The 14,689-nt window shown below is 39.9% G+C and overlaps 1 protein-coding gene across 4 annotated transcripts in view; it reads right to left on the bottom strand.

The window, feature by feature from the left end:
• MYO5A (myosin VA) overlaps positions 1–14,689 on the bottom strand; it is a 174,462-nt gene that overhangs the window by 29,138 nt on the left and 130,635 nt on the right. For 2 of the 4 annotated variants that reach the window (XM_053670054.1, XM_053670055.1), the window contains exons 26-30: positions 11,467–11,610; positions 11,160–11,213; positions 7,568–7,795; positions 3,029–3,129; positions 340–420 (exon numbers count right to left, since the gene is read on the bottom strand). In XM_053670054.1, the coding sequence (XP_053526029.1) occupies positions 340–420; positions 3,029–3,129; positions 7,568–7,795; positions 11,160–11,213; positions 11,467–11,610 (608 nt within the window). The remainder of the gene's footprint in view (positions 1–339; positions 421–3,028; positions 3,130–7,567; positions 7,796–11,159; positions 11,214–11,466; positions 11,611–14,689) is intronic. The other 2 variants (XM_053670056.1, XM_053670057.1) reach the window with 1 other exon arrangement.

The following is a 14,689-nucleotide window of genomic DNA, read 5'->3' as shown; positions in this document are numbered from 1 at the left end:
TAATGGGTATTAATCTCTTCCCCACAGTAGTTTGAGCTCTAGTTGAAAGGTTTTGGTTTTCTTCCAACTCCTGGTGAGATACTCCCAAGTTTTAGTACCTGGGAGTACTGAATGGGCAGTCACTCTTCTACACCCCATCACTCTCTTTCAGCTCTAATAGCATTGCCTAGGTAGGGAGGGTTTTTAGGAAGGTGTCTAGCTGAACGCTCTAAGTTTTACTGACATTTACCTAGGAAGACAATTAATGTACAAGAAATATAGAGTTTAAAGTCAGGAGGCCACCGTTAGTAAGAAAAACAACAAGTTAATAACATTCCATTTTGAGGAGACAAATATAACCTGTTGGCTTGTTTTAACCCTTCATAAACCAGCCACAGCTCTCCATCCTCAGTCAGCTCATGCAAATCCACAGCAGATTGTCTTCCATGCAAAAGGAACAACAATGCAAAACACAAAGGAATACGGGATGGGAATGAGATGATGATGGTCAACAGCATCACATGATATTTCAATATTTTACTGTCAATATTATCGATTTTGTTAATTACAGATAGCTTCAAGATGTTATTACAAAAATTACTTTTGGTTAATTTTTTAAAAAATGTGTAACATATAAATGAGTAAAAAATAAAACAAATAATCAAGAATCTACAGCTATTTTTCCTGCAAAATAAGAAATGACTCAAAAGATGATAAAGAAGTTACATGTTTTTAACATTTTATTCATCTAGCAGAGTGGTCTTATTATATTAGAGACTGACCACAACAGTCACACACAGAGTGAAAGCTGTAGCTATCGCCTTTGTGAGGCAACTATCACAATCCATTTCAAAATGAAGTTCTGAAATTAATACTAATAAATTAATAAAAATATTGTTGAGTGTTTGCTAAGTGTCCGTTTTATTCTATATTCTTCTGCACATATTTTTTCATTTAGCTCCCCCAGTAACCCAATATCTATCATTTGCCACAGTGCAGAGAAAGACATGGAGGCTTAGAAGTAAGACACCTGGAGGTTACGCAGGGGGAACGCAGTGGGGCTCAGGGCTATCTGACACCGGAGTCCAGGTTCTCAGCCCTCCTCCTAGACTTCTGTTGTTGAAACAATGTTTACATAAAACAGATTCCAGGGCATGCTCTTTTATTTTCCACCTACCACCTATTCCTGAAGAGTTCATCTATTTGCATGGTCTCAATTGTATTATTATATGCTCAAAACTTCAACATTTATATTCCAGCCCACATATCTCTCCTGCTTTGTATCTATATTTTCAGATGCCTAATGGATTTCTCTCCTTGGCTGTCTTCCTAGCTCCTTAAATTTAATTTCCGTAAATCTACCAATCATCTCCACCCCATACTTCCCTACACCCAGACCCAGCATCAAAAATGGCATCATCACATACAAACAAGTGTCCACAGCAGACACTTTGAAGTCACCTTTCACCAGTCCCTGTTCCCCACAGACACATCCCATAAAACACAAGGCTTACTGACCTCGTCGTCTGTATCTTTCAAAGCGCCCCATTTCTTTCAATCCCAACTGCTACCAACCAAGTCAAAGTCACCATAATCCACCATTCGATTACAGTAATAGCCTCCTAACTGGTCTTTATGCCTTCAACCTGGTTCCACTACAAATCTAGTCTCTAACATAAGTGCCAGAGTTAACTTTCTAAAACTCCAACTTCATTATATCATTTTCTACTTAAAATCTTTCAACCGTTTCCACTACCACTGAAGTGAAGTCTAAATTCTCTCGGCCATCTCCCCGACGGCCTATGAACTCTGTGAGTGAATTTACCTTGGGGACAGTAGGCTACTACTCCCGGCGTGTGGCACAGGGCCTGGCATGAAACAAGCACGCAGTACATACCTGGTAACTGAAGAGCTGACGGATGAACAGTGCAATCTAGCTATTTTTATACTGACACATTCTTAAATGTGTCACATATAAAATGTGTTATTTATAATTTATATTCATAAATTAAGATTCAAGTTTAACCTAATACTTTAATAAACATTCTCCAGCCTTTCCCATAAAAGAAGCGATTTACTTTGTGAAGTATTTCTATATACTAACTGCGATACTATACATCAGGAGACCCAGACTGTATACTAACAATAGAAATCTCCAGAGCTGCCTTTCTCTGCCATCGTCACTGGCCATACTCCTTTAAGCATGTAGTCTTCTAAGTGCAGAGTCCAACAGCACTGTGGCTGTGTCGAGAAGGTGGTGAGAGGAAGGCCGACAGAATCCCAGAGATGCACTTTATTCTGTGATAAACCTCAGCCACAGAAAAAGCTTTAGGAAAAGTTCAGTCATTCAGTGATGGTTCAAATCCTGCACTCTCGGCCAGCCCGCCTAAGATTCTTGAGTGTAGAGTGACTGAGCTAAGTGCCACCTGCAATTTCATTCATATTTAGAGTAAATGGAATAAAACCAGAGTTAGGATTTTCTTAGAACATTTTAGGGAACATGACAAAAATGTGGTCTCAAATATCAGGGTCCCACCCTAGAAATTAAAGAACCCTTTTAGAATTATATGGCTAATACTAATATTATTCCAGATACTTCATCATTTCTCTTCACATTAAATTTTGATTACTGAAAGCTGCATTTGCCCCTGTGAAACTTCACAAATAACCAGCCTGAACAACACACAAACTTGACTACCCAAGACAGCCAGTCCAACAGTGACCAACTTGGTTTTATTCTCAAGGCTCGGACCTTAAAGATACAGACGCATAACCCCTTGATATAAAGAACTTTTCCCTGACACCACTCATCAAAAATGCTACCCATGTTATGAGCTTTTATTGAATAGACTGAAAAAATTGGATTTCCTTTGAAGGTCAGAAAGCTGCTAAATCAATAAATAAATACACTTTGCAACTGTACTTGAACAACAATAAAAAATGTGAAAAATGAATAAATACTGATACTAACAGCAGTTTAAAAAAGGAGGCTTGACGACTACAGATCAACACAATTAAACAAAAACCGGAATAAACAGGATCAACTTACCTGTTTGTTTCTTTCAAACCAATGTATGCTTGTGCTATTTCGCCTTTATCTTTCATTTTCTGTACATCTTCCAGAAGTATTGTGGAATCTGTCATTGTATTCTGAAGGTGGAAATGACATATTTCCATATTAAGAATCAACTCAAAAGCTTTGAATCACATACAATACATGCATGTGTTTCTGTGTTCCAGCACAACTCTGCCCCTCCAGAGCACCAGCTCCAGACTGCAGGAGTATAGAGGACAGTGGGGCATAGGCAGTTCAGGAAAAGAGGGCCCATTTCCCTGGTTACTATGTATCACACATTATACATATGTATATCACATATATGTTTCTGCACATATACATAGAATATATGTATGTGTGTAATATGTGCAGCATTAGAACAATAACCAGGCAAATGGAATATATATATCTTTCTTCAGCAACACGCACACACGATGTAAAATGCACATCAGGGCTTTATCTACAGGGCTGTGGTATCCCAGAATCTTGACACGGCCATAGCATAGCATTAAGGACTCTCTAGAGAACTGAAGGTTCCTCTTTTTCTGGACTGCCTATGCCCCACTGTCCTCTATACTTCTGCAGTGTGTGTGTATATATAATAGGTCTCATATTATTAAAATATACACATACCTCGAAATACATAAATAGCATTAAAATAAAAACCAGGCAAGAATATTGAGTAGTGAAATGGACAAAGCTATTCTTCCTACTACTTTTGATCAGTTATAATAAAGCAAATGCCCTAACAAAACACTGAGCATTTGATATAAAGCTCATTCTCCCATGAAAACCTCAGTACAAAAAAGGTGGCAATCCAGCATGTGCTTTGGCACACATCTATACATATATATGTAAGTGGGAAGAATTTAGCTCCTTATAAATATCTCCCTTCTGCTGTTATTCAATTATTTTTCCTGTTACAGTATTACATGGTACATAAGCTTTTTGAAATAAATGTCTGGCAGATTGGAATAACTAATGATTTTGTATAAAAAGAACTTTTCTGCTAACATTTTTACTTCCTTTTTAATTTTTCCTTTTTGGTCTAATCTGACAGCCGCTGGAATTTCAAAATTTTGGTGCTACTCAGCTACTCTGGACCTCTCCTAAACAATGGCAAAAACAGACAGTAAGAACCACTGTTCTATAGTCTCTAGAAAAGAATACACTCTAGAACCCCAGGGGCCATTCTACTTGTCTGAATAGCTTATATCTGACCTTCAGTCCATGTCTGCTCTGCAGCCAGACCACACCATGAAATGGTGTTACTAGAATACACTTCAAATAACAGGGTCTTAGAGACCAGTTTCAAGGTAACTTTAATGCCAACCGGAGGCCCACAAATACTTGCTTTTGAATTTTGGTGTTTATTAGAAACATCTTTTTTTAAAAAAAATCTCCTTTTCTCCTAATGCTATTCTTTTGTGAGTTTATAAATGTGTTCTTAGAGAAGACCAAGTATAATCTGATAAATGCTATTAACAAAACTTTGTATTTTACTGTATTTTAAACACAGAGATTCTCTTTAAAAAAAAAGAGAATCTTTTTTTCTCTTTCCCTGAAAGGCATCAATTCTTTCTGCTCTATAAAGGACCATACTCAGATTTTTAAGTTTTAAGCAGTAACTGTCAAAGGCCTAGGTTTTACAATGCTACATGTATTCTCTGATATCTGAGGACCTACCTATCGGGTGTGGTTTTGAACTTTTAGTAAATTAAGTAACTTGATCTAATTAACTGATGCAAAGGAAAGATAGGCTTCTTACTATGACGCTGTCCTGACAGTAAGTAGCTAGTCCTTCCCCTCTCTGGCCTACCTCAGCTAAGAAGTGCTGGCTGCAGCATGGGATCAGACTCAGCCAGGCAGGACTAGGAGGTTCCCAACTCACTGCTCAGTTTGTCTCCCCTAACCAGAGTCCTGAAACGGGGACAACCTGTAGGAAAATCCCACCCTTCCTCGGGTGTGCTCAGCAATTCAGGCTCCTCTTCATCCTTGGCCAACAAACCCATAGCTGGCAGATGTGAGAGCATGGGACAGCCTGTGCTTTTAAGTGTGTTCCACGTTAAGGGCTTCCCCTACTTGTGGATGGAAGACCATACCTTCCCCAGCAAGTCACAGAGCTGACTGTGAATTAGAAGTCGTGAAGACCTCTCTGGGAGCCAGACTACTATACCCCTATTTTCCCACTGACTTCCTGAACAAGAAGGGGTCAAAATAGGAAATCAATTTGTAAATATTAAAATAGACTAGGTGGCCAGAAAGCATCAATTGCATATACTGAGGGATATTTGTAAACTAAAATTAGGATTAAATAGTATTTACTAAAAATTTTATAATTACCTTGTCATCCTGAAAATCGCAAGTCAGCAAGCACAAAAAAAGAGAAAACAATAGACTCTTAGTTCCATAAATAAATTATACCATTGAGTCCCCATCCTAACAAATAAACTGTAAAAAAAACCCCGTGAATTGTTTCTCCTAAAACGAACTCAATAAATTAATATTCATGGAACTGACATGAGGTGGACATTAATATATATTTGTCATAATTCTCAGGGACAAGTGATTGAAATTCTTTTAGCATTTTTTCCTAATTGTAAAGTATTTCTGAGTATGTGAGAAAATGAGCCTTCTGTCGATGTGTATTAGTGAAATTCTTTTCCTAGGTCTGTGAGAGCTGCAGTAATGCCCTGATAGGAGGTCCTTTGTCTGAGTAAAGCCCCCCAGGTGGATAAACTAGACCTGGCTGGGCCGAATCATCACCTTGCTCACCGGGTGTCACCACTGTCCTGCAAAGAAGTTGTGAAATGATGTGTCTATGAGCAAAAACTGAGTGCGATGAAGAGCCCTGGGGTATCTGGGAGATTTCAAATAGCCTCCTGGACATCTTTCCCAGGAGAAAACAAGCTGCTGCCACACGTAAGCTGGGAGCCTGGAGAGCAGAAGCCTTGGTTAGGCTTTGGTTAGTTGTCACATGGAATGTGTGAGCTGGGTAAGTGACAGTGTGTGATCCCAGAACTATGTGTTCTGTTAGATGGATTGTTTTATGTCCTTTGGTTTATTTTTCTTTTTCTTAACTTTTACTGGAGTTTCTTATGAGAATACCAGTTTGTAACAACGGAACCAGATACAGAAATCCTGAGTGTGGTCTCTGCTGCAGCTGGCATGCAGGGGAAGCCTTGTTTCTTGAGTGGTCGTCATGGAAACCAAACTGAAACAGCCCTAAGGAAGGCGAGATGTATGTATGGAGGAGCCAAGCCAAAGGAGAGATTCCATTCTCCAACTTCTCATTTCAGACTTAAGGCTTGTGTTTATTTTAAAATAAGGAAGGACATTTCTTCATAGAAGTCCATTTGTTACTGGGCTATTCCGGAATTTGATATTTTCTGGACCAGTGTTGATCCTAGGTGAGAGTTACCATTATGAAATCCAACCTCTGTGCCAGGTCTGCTATCTTTTTTTTTTTTTTAGATTTAATTATTTTTAGAGAGGGGAAGGGAGAGAGAAAGAGAGGGAGAGAAGCATCAATGTGTGGTTGCCTCTGGAGCACCCCCTACTGAGGACCTGGCCTGCAACCCAGGCATGTGCCCTGGCTGGGAATTGAACAGGAGACCCTTTGTTTCACAGGTTGGGGCTCAATCCACTGAGCTACGCCAGCCAGGGGCCAGGTTCATTATTTTATTCATATGCAGAACTACCATTCTTTAAGAGAAGCACTCTCAGATCTTTCAAGCATCTAGTTCATCATATATCACAGTCATATTTTATAGATCATGTCACGCAGTTGGGACAGTTGATTGCCTCAAGTCTTGGTAACACTTTGCTGCACGGGCATGGGCACAGACACAGTCCAGGCTTCAAGATGATCACTCAGATTTTTGTCTGATGGCAAGTGACAAAAAGGCCCATTTCTAATGAGCACATGGCAGCGCTAGGTCTCAAAATACCTGAAGGCAGGGGAGGACTTCAAGGGGCCATCTACATCCTCTAGCGTGGTCCCTCCTGCTCAGTCACTAAACACAGCCCCTCCCCACTGGGTCGGCTCCTGCAGGTACACGGAACTCCCTGAGGGAAGCAGAAATCGCCTCCAGCTAATCCACTCACTGATCTCACTTCTAATCTTTTCATGTTATCTTTCCAATTAAACAGGCTATTTCAACAAACAATTTTAAAGCTGTGTTAAAAATTTCTCACGACAAGACAATTTATTGATTTTTGTACTTAATAACATTTAATTTTTGATCAAAATTTATTGTGGCCAAATTAGTACAAAAAGTTCATTTTAAAAGCCCTGTGCTCATGAACGAGAGATGAGACTTTGAAAACCATTTGGGTTTCCCTTGCTCTTTGCTCACTTCAACTGACATTTGCAACAGTTTTGAAACAGCATTGAGACTTAAAAAAGATAATATCCTTGTTTACACTAAAAATGTTCCTAAGTGTTTGCTTCATTATAGAATGGATAGAATGGACATAAAGAAACAGAGGCCAGAACCCAAACACCCTCTTTGGCCCCTTTCCTGTGCTTACCTTGGGTTGGATGGCCTCTTTCTGGCTCACCAGCTGAGACCTCAAGATGAGGACTTCCTCCTTGCGGACGTCCAGCTCCTCACTCACGGAGGTCAGCTGCTCCATGAGGACACGGTAAGCCGGTGCACCCGGAGCGGTCACCTCTGGGGCACTTTTCTCACTCAGGGCCTTGCGTAATTCATTTAGCTCATTTTTCAGTTTTTTGTTTTCTGATTCCAGTTCTTGACGCTGTGTGAAGAGACAAAAGATAGTTCATTACAGTCATCCTCAACTTTACATCTGAATGCTCGTCTTTCCCTGAGGCAGCAGAAGAATTCTGCTGGAAAAGATCATCGGAGCTATCCCAGTGACTGTCTTCCCAGGTTCTACGGGGAGCTTTGCTCTGCAAATTAAGGAAATCAGACATCAAGTAGAATTTAGCAAGGTAAATGGTAGTTTGCTTCATCAGCCCAAATTTCTGAGTCAAATTTGTTCCAGGCCTGCCCAGGTTGTGTTCACAGGCCTGGAGAGATTGCCACGTTCCAAGAGATGGGTTTAGCCCAGTCCTAGGTAGCCCAGGTTTTGTTTGTGGGTAAATAAATATAAGGGCAGCTATGGGGGTCCAGCTGGTCAGGTTATTTCCAGTGAATAGTTCAAATGAGTAGATCCCTGAAATAAGAGCAGTATCCTCTTATTTTCTTTGTAAAACAGAATGGGAAGACCACTGAAATCTTAGGTTTTTAACTTCTAATTTAAAAAATTACATCACTTACACTAATAAAATCCCCTTTGGTCTTTCGATGACAACAAGTAATACTTTCTTTACACTTCTTTCCTGTGTGACATGCTTGTGAAGTTGCTGGCAGAAGCTCTGAGAGGTGGGGACAGAGGATGGGCTACCTCCTCCTTCAGCCACCCAGATGGGCACACGCACCCTCTGCCCCCGACACGTGCACATACTGCCAGCTGCCCTGATGCCGCCAGCTGGTGCTGCTCTCTGCACATTCTGCTCTGACAACAGCAATGGGAACCCAGAACAGAGTTCTGACATTAAACTGTGTTTACTGACACTAAAATGCAAATGTCACCAAGTGCCAGCTGAGAAACAGTGAAGTGGACAGTCATGTGAAAGCACCATGGATACATGTGAAAATTATACAAAATATTTTATATTGAATATAAACTGCAGTTAAAAATGTAATAGAAAATAAAACAATTAAAGACACTGTGGTGCTTTATTTAGTACATGAGATAAGACCTTATGATAGTGGACAAGACCTTATGATAGTAGTACCTTGGAATAAGGATATTTTATTGTTTCTTCCAGAGAGGCAAACTGGAGTTTGTAGTCCTACATCAGACCTTTCAACATGTTATAGTAAAATTATTTAAAGTCCTTTTTTCTATTTAAGAAAAAAATAACCCCTTCTTTCATGAATTAATCCATTCCTGTGTGAAAAAATAATGCTCCTTCTTATCCCCAGTCTCCCACCAACTGTCAGATTTGCATTGCTCATTCCTACAACAGAAGGCGTATGACTGTCTTTAACATGACACTTGAACTCTGAAGCAGTGTTTCCCAAGCTTCAATGTACATCAGGATCACCTGGAGGACAGGTTGCTGGGCCCTAACCCCAGAGCTTCTGCTTCATGGATACATGAAACATACTGACAGATCTCAGAGCGGAGAGTGGGGCGGAGGACTTGATAAAAGAAGGTAACGAGATTAGCCGAAGAATATATACATGTAACCAACGGACACAGACAATGGTGGGGTGACAGCCAGGGGACGGGGAGGTGGGGGCTGGGTGAAGGTGGGCAAAGGGTGGGGGCCAACAGGGGCCATCTGTAACAGTGTCAATGATTAAAAAAAAGGATTGTGGGTTTGAGTAGAATAGGGGACAGGCATTCTCTATACCAAGATGCCACACAGGCTGGGGAGGAAGAAGTAACCAGTTCTGGACAGTGGGAAGTAGCAAATCGACAGAGGACGAGGGCCTGTTAATGTGTGTAAATTATGTACGAAATCACAGTGTTAGGAAATAATACATCAGGATTAGACTTGAAGGAATGTTGCTGAAAAATAAAAAAAAACCTTCAGGATAGTTTAGAGAAACCCTAGGAACTGTCAAATATACATAAAGGCTTAAGAATAATATGAGTTTCCAAAGGACGCATGGACAAAAACTAGGGGGGGTGGAAATGGGAGGGAGGCGGGAGGGCTGGGATGGGAGTAAAAGACAGAAAACTATACTTGAACAACAATTAAATAAAAAAATAATTTTTTTAAAAAATAACATGAGTTTCCTTACACTATTTTGTGGCTTTTCTAACTTTTAGCTTTGTTTGGTTTTAATCATAAACTTTACCATAATTTTCCAGCTATTCTAAGACTATACTTTACAAAAGTAGAAATTAGTAAAAACAAATAACGTAAGCAGAAAATATCTGAGAAAAATAAATTTAAGGCCAATAAATTAATGAGTAACCTGGAAAACTTTGGAAGTTGAGGGTGTTTTGAGAGCTGACGGCCTGAGAGCTCAGAAGACTCTGCTTCTGGACAGCAGACGCAGGTGCCGGGGGTGGGGGTGGGCACGGCCTGCTCTGGGCCCAGGAACGGACTCTTTTTCCCCCACTAAACTTCAACTCCTATGTTACCCAAGGTGCTTTGTGTTTCAGGGACTATAGTCCCTAAGCCAGTGCCTTTGCCTCACTCAAGTGCTCTGGGGGCACACAGTGGCAGCTTATAATCGTCTACTTACACATTGCCTTTGACCATTAAGAAGACACAATCTCCACCTTCATCCCCCTGCTCCCAACAGCTGTTTTTTTTTTTTTAAATAAGTTAGAGTGTGTTCCTACTCTTCAAGCTAATGCCTGGCTATCTTTCTTCACAAACACATAGTTTCAGTGGGGTTTGGTGATTAGAGCATGGGGTTTGCCACCAGAGATACCAATGTTCAAATCTCCTTTCTGTCGGTTTCCAGCGGGGTGATCTAAGGGAAGTTATTTATATCTTTTGGCCTCAATTTTCTTATCAGTAAAATGGGAACTAAAATACTGATTTACAAGACTGTCGTTGTAAGAATTAGAGTTGATGTGTAAAATACCTATATTTAAAATGATGATGATAACCATGGCAGCCAACATTTGTTGGGTACTATTAAATATAGTGGTGGGCACTGTTCTAAGCAGGTTACATGGATAAGTTCATATAATCCTCATGACAATCCTATGAGATTGACATTGTCATTGTCACCAGTTCACAGATGAGAAAAGCAAGGCACACAGAGGATGTATAACTTGCACACGGCCATGTAGCAGTGGATCTAGCACTTGAACCCAGGCAGTCTGACCCGAGAGTCCGTGAACTCTCCTACCTTCCCCACTCTCAAACGCCAGCTACTGCTCATGTTTCTGTTCAGACTGAACTCCACTTTATACAGACGAGAACCCAAAAAGGAAACAATACAAAGCTAGAAGTCATGCCTGAGTAAGTCTTAAGCTACGGCCTCAGGTGCCCTGAAAGATGTTCTCTGAGAAAGAGAGGTTCTCCACAGGCCTCTTGGCCCAAACGAGACATTGAAAGCCTTGAGCACAAACTTCCCATTACCTTGAGTGACTCATATTCCAGTTCTGCACCTCTGATTTGCGGTCGTTCTTCTTCCTAGAAAAAATATAAGTTAAAAACTTTACAAAGAAGGAGTTATATTTTAATTGTTACATTTTTATTCAGAATATTTCCTTGCTCTGCAGAAAACAGTGAGGAAGGGTTAGCCCTCGCTACTTGAACCAAACCCTACTCAGCTAAAGTACTTTTGGGCTGAGTTTCCATTATGAAGAGACTGCAGGACTGGACCTAAAGTCCAGCCTCAGTGCTCGGTTTGCCCACGGCCCTGGAGTCGGACAGCACTGCGCACCTTTGCCTTGCTGCGGAGCACCTGCTCCTCCTTGCGGTCCAGCTCATCCTGCATCATCTGCTTCTCTTGCTCCAGCTCCGTGACCCGCTTCTGGAGCTTGAGGAACAACGACATGTCCAAAGGTACCTTCTTCTCACTTGGCTCCTAAACCCAAGAAAAAATAAGATGGTCAAGGCAACCTAGAAGATGTAGAAGTCAAAGAGAAACTGATGAACAGCCCAGCAGAGAAAAAAATCGGCAAGCTTATAGAAGAAACATAAAGGGCCAAAGAATATAGAAGTAATATGTCCAACCTCGCTCATACATGGAGAAATGCAAGTTAAACAAGTCAGTTACTATTTTTCCCCTACCAGACTGGCAGAGACCAAAAAGATTAATAATGCCATGTGTTAGCAACACTGTCCTGCATGATACTGGTAGAAGTATAAGTAAGCTAATAGTTATTAGCTTACTAATAAATATGTAGATAAATATGTCCTAGATAAAAGAATTAAGTGAAATACATTAGGTGCACAATAGTATTATAACCTCAAATTTTGTTAAAAAATAATACAAATATATGGGACTTTTTAACACACCTAGGATATAACATTCAAAAATCTAGAAGGCCATCAATGATTACCTTGGAGAATGGGAGGTATAAAAAAGTTTTGTTTTCTACTTTACACACTTCTATATTTGAATTCTTTTGAATCAGGAAACATATTTTTTAAAAGGTGAAGGGCCAGCATAAATATATTGGATCAGATGAAGACAAAAATGAAAATATATGTAGCCTTAATAAACAGAAAGATAACCTAGCAGCATTTTAAAATGGTAGTATGGCAATTGGTTCTAACACAGAACCACAGTGAGAACTACTAGGATAAATAAAGACACACTAATAAAGCTAGGCAAATGGAAAAAAACTAACTACCATCATGTTAGTCCTGAGAGTGCCATAACTGTTTTACCTTGTATACTGAGTTTGAACTTTCACTGAGGTAAGAAGGGAAAGAACTGTATTCTTAGATTTAATAAATCATAAGGAGTCTCTTTTTGTTGAGAGAAAGAACAGTAATAACATTTACTTAACTAAATGGTCTAAGTATAATTCCTAATTAGCTAATCCTTTTTTTCCAATTGCCAATTTTTAAAGTGAATGTTTTTTCTGATATAAAAGCAAAATAAGTTTTTATTGAAAATTTAGGAAATAAGTACAAAGGAGAAATATGTAGGCATATTCTCATATACAGAGAAAACCCACAATTTTTATTCAGTCATTTTTCTATAGATTTATAGAATTTGAGTAATATTTTCATTATAAATTGTATTGATTTAAAGCTTAGCATTATATTACAACTGTTTTCTAAATGCACAATGTATTGGAAACTATAATTTTTAATGACTGTTTTGACATGTAGTACCATCCTTTGCTTAGCTATTACCTTAGTGATAGGCACTGAAGTTGTTCCTAATTTTTTTGCTATTGAAATATACAAATATAAACATCTTAGTATATAAATATCTAAATTTTGTTTCTAAGTCTGTTAAATTGGTTGGGCTAGTTTATACTTTCATCAATAAACATTATCTTGCCCACTCAGCAATTACTGTGATTAAAAAAAAAATTATTATGTATATTTTACCACCATAAAAAATAGCAAAAAGTAAATAAATTAATTAAAAAATTTTAAAAACACCCCGATAAATACTGGTACCGGTAAAAATGAGGTTAAACATAGAAGAATTTTAAACTTAAAAATGTGTTGCCCTCAATCAAAACTTGGAACAAGAGGCCTTTCTGTCCTGAGTTTAACACAAATTAATTTGCAGCAAACACCCTCACGGCCACGGCCTCCCCTCCCATGCAGGCGCTGCTCAGGGACGTTACACTGAGGCCGACAGTTTGTTAACACGCTGCCCTCAGACCACTGGGAGGAGCTCTCCCACTAGACCAACACATTCTCTAGAGGCTCAGAAGTTGTAATTCTGACATCCTCAAAGGCTGACTTTGTGGGAGTGTCCAAAGATGGCCACCAAGGCTTTCTCACAACACAGACGCCTTCCCTCCCACCAAGAGATGGAGTCTATTTCCCACTCCTTGAATCTGGGCTGGCCTTGACCACAGAATGTGGCAGAATTGACCATGTGCCAGTTCCGGACCTGGCATCTTTTGCCCTTGCACTCTGAGGAGGCTGCTAAACAGAGAAGCCACACGGCGAGGCCCAAAGAAGAGAACCCTGTTTTTTTCTGCTACTGTGCCAGAATCAGTCTATTTCTGGCCATTTTCTCAGAATATGATATAAAAATAGAAGAGCTGTGCCCAAATTACCCATTACTGAAATGAATACATTTTAAAAAGAAGATCTGAGAGTCGGTTTGGGAACAATCTAATTTAAAGGCACTATACTTTTGGAGTTACAGCAATGGGTCATTTTGGGTTTATACCACAAAACACTAAGGCAGATTTATTAGCTATTTTTCATGTATTTTTGTGGAAAAAATTACATTGGTAAGAACTGTCATCAAACAGAGGCAACAGTCTTACTAAACTCTTGGGGACTGGTATCTCCAGTACTCAAGGGCAAAGGGCTTACTTTTTAAGTAATTTTCCTCAGTCTGAAATAAATTTAAGATAGGCTATTTTTTTAATACAAAGATATGTTAAAATGTAAAAGGGGATTATAAAAGAGAAAATCTGGTCATCAAAATTACATTAAGAGTTTAAATGTTTATTGACAAAAAATATATGTGATAAGTATGTATGTGTTGTAGACCGCTCTGCCTGGTTTTAGGAATTGTATGTCAACCCCTTGTGGCTAAGGGCAAGGGATGACCTTTGGAATGTGAGCCACAGGAGACAAAGCCTGTCTCTGGTAGCAAACGCTGCCTCAGTTTCCTCTCCCTGCCCCCAAAGCTTGGTCAGAAGTCAATAACGGGTAAGACCCCTCACAGCAGGGGGGGGGGCAACCTAAGCCAGACTGGTTCACTTGGGAGGCCTTCATGGAAGGACTGGGTGGGGAGCTGCAACAAAGAGCAATGAACTCTTGTCCCCCAGCTTTGACATAGCCGGAGTCCCCATGTCCTCTGGGAGAAGCGCTTCCTGGCTCTAATCCCCTTAAACCTGAATACCTGATGGGGAGAGGTGCAGCTCCTTGCCTGGCCAGAGTGTGCCCTGGGGAAAATCTGGCACCACAAAGACTTGCTGATAAACCTGTGAAATCTGCTCTGCTAAGAGTGC

The sequence above is a fragment of the Artibeus jamaicensis genome, unplaced genomic scaffold (genome assembly GCF_021234435.1).
Source record: "Artibeus jamaicensis isolate MK-2021 breed Jamaican fruit bat unplaced genomic scaffold, CSHL_Jam_final contig_548, whole genome shotgun sequence".
Lineage (NCBI taxonomy): Eukaryota > Metazoa > Chordata > Mammalia > Chiroptera > Phyllostomidae > Artibeus > Artibeus jamaicensis.
The sequence above is the reverse complement of the archived record's forward strand: the minus strand, read 5'-3'. Positions and strand labels throughout refer to the sequence as shown.